The 13610-nt window shown below is 39.7% G+C and overlaps 1 protein-coding gene across 2 annotated transcripts; it reads right to left on the minus strand.

Moving 5' to 3' along the window:
* Nucleotides 1–947: 947 nt before the first annotated feature.
* On the minus strand, nt 948–13335 carry MORF4L2 (mortality factor 4 like 2). Of its 2 annotated transcripts, none has more exons than XM_032398925.1 (4): nt 13232–13335; nt 10381–10469; nt 3875–3979; nt 948–2499 (listed from the first exon to the last, which is right to left on the minus strand). In XM_032398925.1, exon 4 carries the CDS (start codon nt 2473–2475, stop codon nt 1609–1611), a length of 867 nt encoding a protein of 288 aa, XP_032254816.1. In that variant the 5' UTR covers nt 2476–2499; nt 3875–3979; nt 10381–10469; nt 13232–13335; the 3' UTR covers nt 948–1608. The 2 variants fall into 2 exon arrangements, with proteins under 2 accessions (XP_032254816.1, XP_032254815.1); XM_032398924.1 differs by lacking the exon at nt 13232–13335 and adding an exon at nt 11845–12042.
* Between the last annotated feature and the right edge of the window lie 275 nt (nt 13336–13610).

Raw genomic sequence — 13610 nt, forward strand, 5'->3', positions numbered from 1 at the left:
CAAATCATCTATTTTGAGTCCTGTTTATTTCCTGCTGGGACCCTGACTGATCCAGTAGGATTATACAGGACTTTTTTTTTTTTTAAATATTTTATTTATTTGAGAGTGAGTGAGAGCAGGGTGAAGGGCAGACGGAGAAGCAGACCCCCTGCTGAGCAGGGAGCTCCATGCGGGCTTGATCCCAGGACTCCGGGATGCTGACCTGAGCTGAAGGCAGATGCTTAACTGACTGAGCCACCCAGGTGCCCCTATACAGGACTCTTATTTCTAGATTTGTTCTTACTGTATTTTCCAAAATTTCTGCAGTAACATGGAATACTTTTTTTTTTTTTTTTTTTGCACGCTAAAGAAGTAAAAAACACTATCAAGGGACAAAACCTGGTTTGGGAAATTTCCATATAGAATGGATTTATAATTATAGGCCTCCAACATCAACCCTCCTCCACAAATCCCCTACTCTGGATTCCCACTGTTATGTCTAAGGGATTATGAAAACAGAACAGGACCTCAATGTTGGAACCAGGGAAAGTGGCCATCCTTGGTCCAAAATCTACAAGTATTTCTGATAGTGGTATTTCTACAAGTATTTCTGAAGGTGGCTGTCCATGCTTCCTTTTGTGGGAAAGAGCAAAGCTCTGCACAAGTGTAAGGGACTGTTAGAGTACCCACTAAATATTCTGTTATACCAGCCCAACTTACATAGGGGCAAGGAGCATCAGGAACAAAACTGCCTCTTCTAAGCAGCACTAGAAAGTGATCACACTTTGAGAAGCCACAGTGAGAGGGCAGGGGAGGGGAACTGGCATGACAGCATACTCCTGGCTGCCACACCCAACAGAAAAAGGAATTCTTTCACTGGGAGTCAGAACTCTCCGATACCATCTAGACCTTTCCTGAGCCTGCTGACTTGTCAGCCTCGGTAATATTAAAGGCACGCTGCAAAATACTTGCTTTGAAATTTAGAAACAAATTTTATTTAAGATCTGAAATACAATTCCTAAAATATCAACTTCTCCAGAAAACCGTGGCTACACAATAATGCATTGCCTCTATCATGTTAGAACGTGCATTAGACTCAAATACAAAAACCATGAAACAAATCACCATCCTTCAACAATTTGAGCAAAGATAGAATGCCTAAGGAACAACATAGATGGACTTGCAGAGGATGGGCTGTTTTACTTCAAGCACCATAAAAAAAAAAGAGCACAAATGCATGGGTTTTCAGGTATATACATTAAGTTGAACCTTTGGCACTAGGAATCAGGGCATTTTGTCACGTAGCATTAACACATATTAGAAAATTGTGTAGTGTCAAAGGGATAGAACCACCAGCATTCAAGCAATGTTGTCAACTAGGCAATAAAATGTTCTACTGAATGTTTCTTCTTTGTCTAATTACTGCGTACACTGGTAGCAACTTTGAAATGAGAAAAGGAGCTTGTACTCCTTTCATTTTCTGTTTAAAATGAAACAGAAAACAAACTGAAACATAAGCCCTGTTATACATTAACAATTTTAAAGAACATCAATTATACAAGAAAAAGACTAAGAACAAAAAGAGTGTTTACAGATACCAGACGTTAACAGTGAGTGGTCAGTAGACCCTCACAGGGCTTTGCGGTGGTACTCAGCCGAAGCCACTTTGTAATCACTGGCAGTAAACAGAGATGCAGCATTCTTTGCCAGATATTTTAGGAAATCATGCAAATAGCCCAACAACAATGCAAGGCTCTTCTCATCAAGGGGCGTATATGCCAACATTGCTCCGATTCTCACAAATAATCTCAGTAGGTGTGGGGCTCCATAAACCTGGGACATTGGCGCATCAGGGTGAGCCAAGAGGATTTCTGCATACTGGGGCCTCTCAAATTTGTAGAGCAGCTGAGTGCCCAACATCACATTGAAATACTCTTTTATTCCTGCCACAACTTCATTAACCGCATATTCCTTATTATCAACATTTCCCTGCGACTTCTTACAATTTGCATACTCTTCCAGAATGGCATCTACATTTTTCTTAGCAGGGAGTTGAAACAGCTGCTTCTGCCTGGTAACTAAGTCCCAGTCCTCAACAAGCCATGGTTTTAATTCTTCAGGAATCTTCACTTTAACTTCCATTCTATTCTTAAATGCCTCCTCACTTTCAACAGTGGGATCTGCCCGGGCCCTTTTCTTCCGAGGTGGCTGAGGTGCTTCGCTGGTACTGCCACCATCTCCGTTTCCAGGAGTCTTCTGCTTGTTCTTTCTTGTCTTCCTCACGGATCCCGAAGGGGGGTTCTCTGCAGAGCGACCTCCCCATCTGCCTGGGAGAGCCGGTTCCAGATTCTTCTGCTGTGGACCAGCAGTCTTCTTTCCTGAGGAGGCCCCTCTCATCTTACTTCTTTGCATATTGCTTCTAGTTGGTTTTTTGAAGTTGTCTTCTTCTGCAGATTGTTGTCCACGAGTTTGAGACCCCTGCTTTCTGGAACTCATTCAACCCTGTTTTTATTCCAACCACTGTAATATATAAAGGATTTTACTTGGTTGTTTCCTATTGTGACCTTTAACACACACTGCTTCTTAAAGGCCCACCAAAGTAAAACAGAAACTATTCTCTGGGAATTTGGATTTCAAATCCTAGTTCAGGATCATCTGTAAGTGACTTACTACTTCCACCCTCTCTTTGATCGTCACTACCAACCACTACTCTCACCCCCCCATCCGATCACTCATTGGACTTGCCCATAAGTTAGTTTTTTGGTGCCACTCAAAAGACAGGAATATAATTTTAGAAAAAGAATGAATTAAATGGAATAAAACTGCAGAAGGCAGCAGAATTGAAATTAAAGACTCTGAACAGGAGAAATGACAAGATGAAAGAAATAAGAAAGATTAGTTGACTGGAGGCAAAATGAGTAACAGTAAATGTTTTTGTAGGAGTCCAGGTAGGCCTGAACTAGGGTGATGACAGAGTCAAGAGAAACCGAATACAGAACTTGGTAAATGAAGAGGGAGAAGTCAAAGGTGGCTCTGTAATTTTAAACCTAGGTAATTAATGAATTAATAAAAACACTGATTTTAATGGTTAGTTTAGAATCAGCAATAAAGTAATAGGAAAGAAATAATTCATCCATTCAATTAGTCATCATACATTAATGCATATTTGTTTTGGGACAGGTACTATGCTAGGTGCTAGGGATTCAAATATCTAAAGTGGCAATTAAAAAAACAAGGTTAGTACAATGACAGTTATAAGCACAGAGTACTTTGGAGCAAACGAGAAATGGTACATGACACCGCTTTCAGTATTAGCTTGTTGGAGGAGGTGATAAATCAGTGAGGGAGAAGTCAGTGAGGATTCCCAGGTTTTAAGAATGGGTGATTAGGTCATTAGTATTATCACCAAATGAGAGTGCATCTAAAGAAGGAGGAAGTGGATTAGAGAGGAAAGAAGTTCAGTACTGGATCTACGAAGTGTGAGGTATACAGTTAGACATTTAACTTTAAAGCTCAGGTGAGGGTCAAAGCCAGAAACGGAGATCTGAGAGTAATTATCATACAGCTGCTACTGGAAGCTATGAAAGCCATCAAAATCATTCATGGAGAGAAGAGGAAGAAAAACTGCACCAAAGTATGAAATTCTGGAAAAACCAAAAAAGAATGATATTTAAGGGGTGAGCAGAGAGACCAAGAACAAAACAAAAATGGTCAGAGCAGCCATAGAAGAATTAGGAGAATGTTGTTTTGGAAGCCAAAGAAGTTGAGAGTTTTAAGATGGGCAAGGAATAATACTCAGTATAAAATGCAGCAGAGAGAACTGTGAGATAAAGATGAAAAAATAGTGTTCTATGATTCTTATAGTGTGACAGATGAAGCAATTTTTTTGACTTACATAATCCTCTTCCTTCTTTCCCTTCCAAGAACTCCTAGTGTTTTCCCAGATGGAACCTCCTAGATCTCCTGGGATGGTCTGGAGGGATGAGGTGGGAGACACAACCTAGAAAGGAAAACAGGTATCTGCAATGAAGATGAACTTTTATGAAATAATACAGAAAAAAACCCCGTACTTTTTTGACTGTAATATCAGAGAAAATACATGAGCTATATATGATATATAATATCAGAGAAACTGTAGTATCAGAGAAAATATATGAGCTCCACTGTTAGACATACTTCTACTTCAATTAGGCTCTGCCATTTATGAATTGTGAGGACTTAGGCAAGATATGTAAGCTCTCTTAGCCTCTTTTTCCTCATCTATGGAATGAGGCAAAACTATCCCTTGACTTCACAGGTTCTTCTTAAAAACTTTATAAATACAATTTGGCTAAACAGCACAGTATCTTGCAGGAATACATGTGAATATGGATACAAAGATGTTCACTGCAGTGGTGCTTTTAATATTGAAGAACTGGAAACACCTATATATTCATAATACAGATTATGTATGCACACTCTGGAAGAACATTCAAATGAATTAAGCAGAGAACCATGAACGAATATGGAAAGATGCTTGAGTCTACATTATTAGGTAAACAGGCATAAGGCATAATATGTACAATAGGATACTGAAGAGATAGCACAGGTCGAGAAATAACTATCAGTCCTATACAGTTCTTACATAGAGTGAGTGTGATCAAACTCCTGTTTTAAACTGATACATATAAATGCATAGGAAAAGTATCTAGATGACTCAATACCATACTGTTAAAATCAGGGTAACCTCTGGGAAAAAATGAGGGATGGTGGTGGATCAGACTTAAACCAGGTTTCTCTGCTAACTATGACTTTCACCCACATAAAAAGCTCCTCAGCCAATCCTTAGCCCTTAAAACGATGTGAGCAGGTGTCAGGGAAGCCCTAGGGGGGGAAATAAGAGGTAAGAAATGCTAGACAACCAGAGCCTTGAATCAGAGAAAGCAGTTACTGGGGAGAGAGGCCTGAGTGCCAGAGCTTTCACTAACCAAATGAGATCCTCTCACTAAAAGGACACAAAGATCTGAGTAAAAAATAAAAGGGCAAAGGGCTCTCTCCCTCAAGAGAGCATCAAAATCTGTGAATACGGATACTGACCCTGTGGGAATCAGACACCTGCCTGAGAGGGATAAACAGACACATCCTGTGAAGGATCAGTGGCCAATGTGTCATGGCATTACATTGTAAGCTATCGAAGCTTACAAAAAGGATGTTTCTAAACAAACATTCATTGTGCCCCCCACAGAGGGGACATGGTATATGAGGGTATCAGAGAATTTAGTTAAGTAATATAGGCAAAATTCAGAAAACCCACCTCAAGAGTTAATACAGTGCAGAGCTTCCACTAAACAAGGGGGATAGTTAAAATACCAACTAAAGAAATCAAGATGGCTCAGTGCCAGCCAGACTGTGTATAACAGAAGTGAGGCCAGGCTGGACAGGAAGTATTTTGGAAGTCTTACAGTCATCAGCAATTCCTTACTGAGGAACTTGAAAATGATAGCTGAACCTACTGTACATCCTTGGCATTGATCTCATATATTCATTCATAGGAAAACTACAAAAAGGAATTCTACCTGGTTCTAATTAACTGGGTGAGTTCTGTCATTCTCTACAAATTCTTCTATCACTCTTATAAAGTCTCCATGAAATATCTGACATTATACAGAAAAATACCTGCACGAGTCAAGGTTTGTGACCAGTGAATAAAGCCACGGAAACAGCCTTTATAGAAGTTGTCTCAGTACCTTTATTTTCATCTGAGTATCCTACAGATCAAACAAGCAACTATTACTACCTGGAAGTCAGAAACCAGACATCAAAAGAAGGGAATACCTGTCCTTTTGATGTCTGGCTCCTACTTGTAACACAAGTTTCTGGATAGCTTTCCACTTTGTACCTCCCTTCCCAGCTTAACACTGCTCCATGATCAGTGACAGTGAAGTTTGCACTATAGATTACTTAATTTGGGGCCATTTTAAACTTTGAGTTTGCCAGCTTGTCTTCAGTTTCAGGCTTTTATAACGGTTGTTTACTGGCTTAGTATACCTACTCTTTGCTCCCATCATGCTCTCTCCCTTGTCTCCATCTAAATACCACATAAGTCTTCTTTCCTCCTTAAATCTCCAACTCTAGTCCATGTTTCTCTCCCATCTCCAATACCACACGAAGCGGATGTTACTACTTCAGAGTTCAATATTTAAATGTCTCGTGTTAGTTTTGCTTATAGAACCACACCATTAATCTATTTGCCACAGGTCTTGTGTTACACATATAGCATATATTTTGGAGCAGCACTTAGGTCCCTGGTGGGTATACAATAGCAATTCAAAGTGAGGAAGTGATTCAACACATGAAGAAAATGGAGGCACAAATTAGGGACGAGTCATCAAGTATTTTCCCACTTGTCTTCTACAGGTCAGCTCTAGGGGTAGGCCAGACACTGAGAAAACACATTCGTAGGTTTGCCCTAGTTTTCTAAATTTCTGTGTAAATGCTTAAACAGAGGTGAGCTTATACTGGTTATCAAATCTTAACCTTCCCTTTTAAAAAACGTGGTATCACAACTAGTTATTTTTCCCATGTAACATAATATACGTAGATCTTGAGAGCTGTGTATTTCATCAATGGTCATACCTTAATCTAAACACCCTTAATGGCAAGTGATTCCTCTTCAATTTACCCTGCAGAAACTATTACAGCATTTTTGTCATTTCCTTTTATTATTTCCAGATGCAGATTTAGTGGGTCAAGAGATAATAACACGTTGCCAAAAAACTTCCTCCCAAGCTGTACCAGTTTTGAACCTTACAAGTAGTGTGTAAAACTATCATTTGTACTCTGGTCAGCAGTGGCTAGGCTCATTTACAGAATTTGATAAAACGTTTAGTTGTTCTTATTAGAGATGTTTAACATTTAAAAAGCCTCTATTGGCAATATACGCTTTTGTCCTGTGCCCATTCAGTTGATTCTTAGTGATTTTAACATCTATAGGAGCTCTTTATATACCAAGAGTTGTATTTCCCCTAGTGTTTTTTATAGTGCCTGATGTTAAGATTTTAAAGTTTTATATAATGAAATGTTAGTTTCCCCTTCCACTGTTAAAAGATGTCATTTTAATGGAGGTTTTATATTTTCTTAATCCATCCAGAATTTATTTTCTAAGTTACAAACTGAAAATCTGCATTATTTTCCCCAGGTAGTTAATTCTGTGGTACCATTTACGGGTAATCTTTACATATGTATAAATTCCAAAATACATAAAGATGGGGGAATTCTCCCTTTACCTCCCCTCCCCAATCCCAGAATGACTGTGTAAGCTTTCAAATCCTATGTGCATATTCACACCAATATACAACCTTTAAAACTAAATGTGTATTCTGTATTTGATTTGGTGAGACATACTGCCCCACACCTTTTCTCATTTTGTCATGGGCATCTTTCTGTCCACACATACCTAGGCTCATTCTTTTTAATATCCACATTACTCTATAATCTCTATGTGCCAGAATTTAGCCAGTCCCTTATTAACATTTAGGTTGTTCCCAATACTTCATTTTTACAGAAATGCTGTAATAGTCATAAGTGTACAGATATATTAGAGCATTAGGGATTTCAGGACTATTCTCAGAAGTGGAACTGTTCAAAGGATTGGTATACTTATAACTTTGATGAGATAGAGGCAAATTCAATTTGTAAAGAACCACTTTAATTTGTACTCCCAGCAAAAATGTTAAAGTTCATTCACCTACACCTTCAGCAACATGGGATAAACATCTTCTGGAAAAAAATTTTTTGCTTATCTAGTATGTAGTTAATATCACTGAGCATCTTTCACACATTCATGTGTATGTTTTGCTTATGTGAATATTTTTGTTCTTTTTTACACTAGGTTGTTTGCTTCCTTTACTGATTTCTAAGAATTAAATCCTAAGTATTCTTGGGTATGTTGGAAACATTTTTTCCAAACTCATTTTCCTTCTCTGGGTCTGTGTGTGTGTGTGTGTGTGTATAATCAACACAAGTATGTCAACCTTTTCCTTTGTGAACTTTGGCATTTATGTCACATCCAGGGAAAATGCTCCCAAATCAATATTCTAAAAATGATTTCCTATATTTCTTGGTATTTCTATAGTTTCTTCCAAATATGTGACTTTTCCTAATATTAATTATTAAAGTGGTCATCCTTTCCCCACTGATTTGAAATGCTATTATAGAACATTCTAAATTCCTAGATGTACATGGGTCTTTTAAGGTACTCTCTTCCCAATGATTTCTGATTATTCAATTGTTAAAGGCTATCACTATTTCTAGGTCACCTGGTCTGTCATAGTGGTATCTGTTCTCACACCAGTATCACATTGGTTTAATTATCATAAAGACATAAATGTTGCCCTAGAATAACACTTATAAATGGTTTCCAAGGATGTTTGATGCATTATTTGAAGTAGCAAACACTGGAGTCAACCTGGAGGTCTATCACTAGTGATTTGGAAAGATAAAATGTGGTTTATCCATAATATGGATTATCATGCTAGTTAAAACAATGCCACTGCGAAAGGAATCAAAAAGAACTCTATGAATGGACATGAAGACATCCAAGATAATTCGCTGAATAAAAACAGCAAGTTGCAAAAACAATACCTATAGCGTGATACCGTATTTATGTAAAAGAAAACACAAAACGTATTTTATATATATATCCATGTATGTTTTTAAACAGGTACATAATTTAGAGATCTAGAAGGAAATAGAACTGAGAATAGTGGTTAACTCTGGAAAGAGTAAGAGACTGGAGGTGCGAAGAAACTGAAACCTGAGCCTATCTGTAATATTTACACCTTTTCATTATAAGGATAATATATTCACATACCAATTACATGACAAAATCTGTATTAAAATACACATATTCAATGATTTTCTAATCTATTCTTATCCTTAGATCTCACACATAGCTGGACTTTTCAGTAAATTGTCACTGTGTATAATACATTTTGTAGGCATACCATTCAGACTGGTTTCCCTCCCCCCTCCTAGGTTCTGCCCATTCTTGGAGGTGCAGGTCAAGGTCCTTTTCCTCTCTGAGGCTTTCACCATTTCAGGATACCCTGGACCTTGCCTTCTCTGAGCTCCTACTGGCCTAACAGCCCCCCTCCCTCCCTTTTGCCCTTAATCATTCTCCAAATGGCCTCCTGTAAAGGGGTTTTGTGCCTACCCATCTACTGCATCTTTTCCGCCAGGGCAGCACCCTCCTCTGCAACCCAGCTTTCAGAAGAGAAAAAAAAAAATTAGAAGGAAAATATAGTGACTCCATTGGAAAATGAACCTCTCAAGTCACTGAAAAAACCTTCCTTCATCCCCTCATGCAAGTGATGGGCCACTTAGGAATGCAGACTCCAAAGGCTAACATTTTGGTATGGGTGTGTCACAAATGAAGTGTGAACATCATCTCCTATGGTTTGTTGGAATAAACCTTTAAATACACATATACCATGCCAGTTACATTTATATCCATTCTCTTCTGGATCTTGGAACACTTCCTTTATGTTTAACATATTTTTTGAGTCTGAGACAAAGGAGGAATGACACAAAAGCTGTTAGCAGACTGAATATGGTTATGATTTCCTAGTTAAAATTATAGCTCCTGGAAATTCCCTTGTAAATAAATATGATCAATATACTCAGTATCTTTCTAGATTGTTAGGACAAGCCAGAAGTCATAATTTCAGAATTCAGTTCTAGTGGTAACTGCTGCTTCTGGAAAAATCAGGAAAGAAACCAACAGTATTAATTTTTTTACATTTCCGAACAGAAGAATCCACTGCTTTTAGAAGTTTAAGAGTGTATGTGTGGGTAGGTAAACCAGGATGTACCACAAGGACTAACAGAACCATAATCATTATTAAAGCAAACACTTAATATGTGCCAAGCACTGTCCTGGTACTTTACACGTAATCCCTTCAAAAATCCTATGAAGAAGGAACTATTATCATCTTTATTTTACACATGAGGAAATTTAGGGACAAAAGGAGATAAGTATCTTGCCCAGGATCACATAGTAAGTGGCAAAGACAGAATTCAAATTAAGGAAGTCAGTATTTGCTTTCAACCACTAAATTATGCTGTACATGAGATGCCACAAATTTTTTTTAAAAAAGAATTATACATATATATACACACATATATATGGAACTAACTCTAGGGTATCAATTGTAACATCTTTTATCAAAGAATGTAAGATTATACAGTCCTCTGTTGTTTGGGCACTTGCTATACTGGAAGCACCCATCCTTTCCTTCTTAGAATTTAGAGTGCTTTCCCACATAGCCGCTTATTAATCTTCAAAATACTCCTGGACAGTTAGGAAGGTTATGTGGAATTATCTTGTTTGAGAATTGAGGCCAGGAGAAGGGAGGCACTTACCCAGATTCTGTAATCAGGGATGGTTCTGCAATCTGGATCAGATCTTCTGATCCTTACTATACAGCAAACTTAGCTCTTCTGATGATGGCCTGGAAGGTCAAAGAAGGGGACAGAAAAGGACATAAAGTAAAAAGATTGAGATCCTTTTTTTCCCTCCATTAACCAATGCATTTTATCACACACAAAGGACACCACAGCTGATAAATAATGTACAAATGTTTCTTTTTCCTTTCTTGTGGTTTTATTTTCAAAATTACTGTATTGTGCATTTATCTTTATTTTTGATGAAGTAACTGTCTTTTTTATACTTTTCATGAAGGATAATCTCAAATGAATAAAAATGTAGAAGGAAGAGTATTATAAACCTATCCCAATCACCCAGCTTCAACAATTACCAACTGAAGGCCATCTTGTTTCATCTATAACCCCACCCACTGCTCCCCCCCACTCCGATTTTTTTAGGCTCACCGAATAGCTGATTTTCTGCATTTTATTATGGAAAATGTCAAACATATACCAAGGAAGACGGAATAATATAAGGAACCCCATATGCCCCATCACTCAGCTCAAACAATTATTAACTTAGGGCCAGTTTTGTTTCATCTATACCCCTCCCCACTTCCCCCTACCGCTGAGATTATTGTGAAGCAAATCCCAGTCATCAACGTATCTTAAGTCATTCCCAGACATTTTATTACTTAATCCGCAAATATTTTCCTATCTCTACAAGATAATTTGAAAACATAACCATTAATGCCATTATAACGTCTAAAATATCGACATCAATTCCTTAAAAAACCATCAAACCCGTCTTCAAATTTTCCCGATGCATCTTAAACAGCTTTTTTTTTTTTTTTTTTAAGTTGGTGTGTTCGAATCAGGATCCAAACAAGGCCTACTCATCGCATGTGGTTCATCTCTTGATCGCTCTCGTTCTCCATCTCCCCCACCCCCCGCCTTTTAAACTTTTCAATATGGAAAATTCCAATCCCCGCTATTTCGAGCTAATTCTTAAGTAGTAAATTATTTCACCGGCAAAGACTGGTGGGTCTCTTTTATAGGCCGAATTTCTTATAGGAAAGAATTTGATGGGCAGGAAAAACACTATAATGAACGATTTTACATAATTTATGTTTTTTTCTCATTCTGTTACGCGGGTTTTTCACTCCACAATAACAGCGAATAGCTTTCGGAACCAGGATTGGTATTAAGTGCCTTATACGCACTAACACACAGTACGAGCCTCTGAGGTACACGTCTCTGAGGTAGATACTATTATTATCACCATTTTACAAACATGGAAACCGAGACGCTGAAAGAACAGGAGCCAGCCCAAGCTGGGCGTTGGCGAGGAGGAATTTGAATGCAGCTCTGCCCAACTGTGAAACCATTAGTTAATCCTGTCAATATATGCGACGATAAAAAGAAATCGTCAACCCTTTCACCCCACCCCCACCCCGAAACCTGAAACGAGAATCCAGTTCTTTCCAGCAGCCGACGTGTGATCACTGCCGTCCCTCCAACCGCCATAGTAAAGCCAGGTTTCTCTGGCAACTGATATCCATAGGCAGACACGTCACCATGGAGGCGGGCTTATAGCCTCCAGCCAATCACAATCGTCTTGCCTAAGTTTTAGAATGTTCCATAACCAAATGATTGGACGAGGCCTAACACGTCAGCGATGACACTTCGCCGCAGTAAAGGCGGGTGCTAGCAACCTGCTTCTTCACGGTTAAGGCTTGAAGCAAGCCAATCATCTTTCTCCTTTAGTGCGGGCTCTGGCCAATGACGCTCGCCCTCTTAGGTTCTTAGCCCGCCCTCCAAAAGCGCGACAGCCGTTGGGTCATAAGTCTATAGGGCAGGGTGTTCACGTGGCCTATTTTCACGACCCAGAGTTCCCCTGACCAGAGGTTTTTTTTTTTTTTTTTTTTTTTTTCCTGCAGGGAGGCATTATGGGTTTTTTTTTTTCCAGTGGGAAAGGAAGTGTCTACGTGGCCTGCGGAAACAGGATGGGCGGAAATGAGCTAAGGTTCCCGCGAGTGGGGAAGCGCGAGGTCAAATTTGGGGCCACGCCCCCAACCTCTTGCGCAACTGTCGGAGTAAAGAAAAATAAAAGCGGAGCGGGGGTTTTAATGTGTGTGTGAGTTGGGGTGGTGGGTGTGTGGGGGCGTGGTGTTGGGGCCTGTCTGTGTGCGGGCGAGCTCGCGTAGCCTTGGGGTTGCGATGTATGCGCGGCAGCCCTCGTGGCGTCGGTGGTGGTGGGTGTGCGCAGGCGTGCGCCCCTAGCGTTGGGACACAGCGTTGGGGCCGGTGTGTGTCCCGGACGGGGGCGTGTGTGTGTGTGCGCGCGCACATGTGTATGTGCGTGTGTGCGTGCACGCGCGCTGTGTACGGAATGATCTCTACTTTTGTATAAGTTTGAAAATTGTTCTAATGAAAAGGAAAATAAGTCAAGGCGACCATAACCAATAAAGAGGCTTTGCCAGAAATATTTTGGCCTCTCCTAGCGATTTAATTTCAGACCCTAAAAATACTCTTTCTTCCCACGTTTTTCTCTGTTGCCAAAATCCTGTTCTAAACCATAGCCCTCCAATAGTTAAGAGCCAAACTCTCCCATCCCCATGTTAGCAATTCCAAGGTGCAGCTTCTTTCCTGCTCCCTGGTATCCTCCCCCCCCTCAAAGTGGCCTGCCATTCTCTTGGCACAAACACAATTTTCTGCCGGTAATATAATGTGATAGCTTTCCCCTCCAGTCTCTTTGTCTCTCTCTCTCTACACACACACACACACACACACACACACACACACACACACACACTCCGAATTTCTGTAGGGGCTTAGGCTCTCTTACCTTTTTGTCCTGATCTCCAAGCACAGTGTCCTTCAGGCAAGTACGCACACAGCTAGTTTTCCAGAAAGTTCTCTGGGTGAGGTTTATACCTCTTGAGTCTGCCACTAGATGCCACCAAATCCCAGCAAAGGATTGGCTGTTTAGTCCCTGGAATTATGGGATTTTGTTTCCCCTCTTCCTGATTTGTTGAACTCCACAAACAACGTATAGGGATCATGTATACCTTTCATTGCTAAGGAAAAAATCAAATCAACTTTTGAAAATAGCCCAACCAGGCAGAGGACTATGGCCCTAGATCCAAATGTTTTTCCTTGCTTCTTCTTAAAAAAAAAATTCCCCCCTCCAGCCCTCTCCTTGCCTTTTTTGGGGGGTCAGAATT

This window comes from Phoca vitulina, unplaced genomic scaffold, assembly GCF_004348235.1.
Source record: "Phoca vitulina isolate PV1807 unplaced genomic scaffold, GSC_HSeal_1.0 scaffold122, whole genome shotgun sequence".
NCBI lineage: Eukaryota > Metazoa > Chordata > Mammalia > Carnivora > Phocidae > Phoca > Phoca vitulina.

What these genes read in the sequence shown, in the direction of transcription:
- MORF4L2 (XM_032398925.1), bottom strand. Translation starts at nt 2,475, where the DNA reads ATGAGTTCCAGAAAGCAGGGGTCTCAAACTCGTGGACAACAATCTGCA.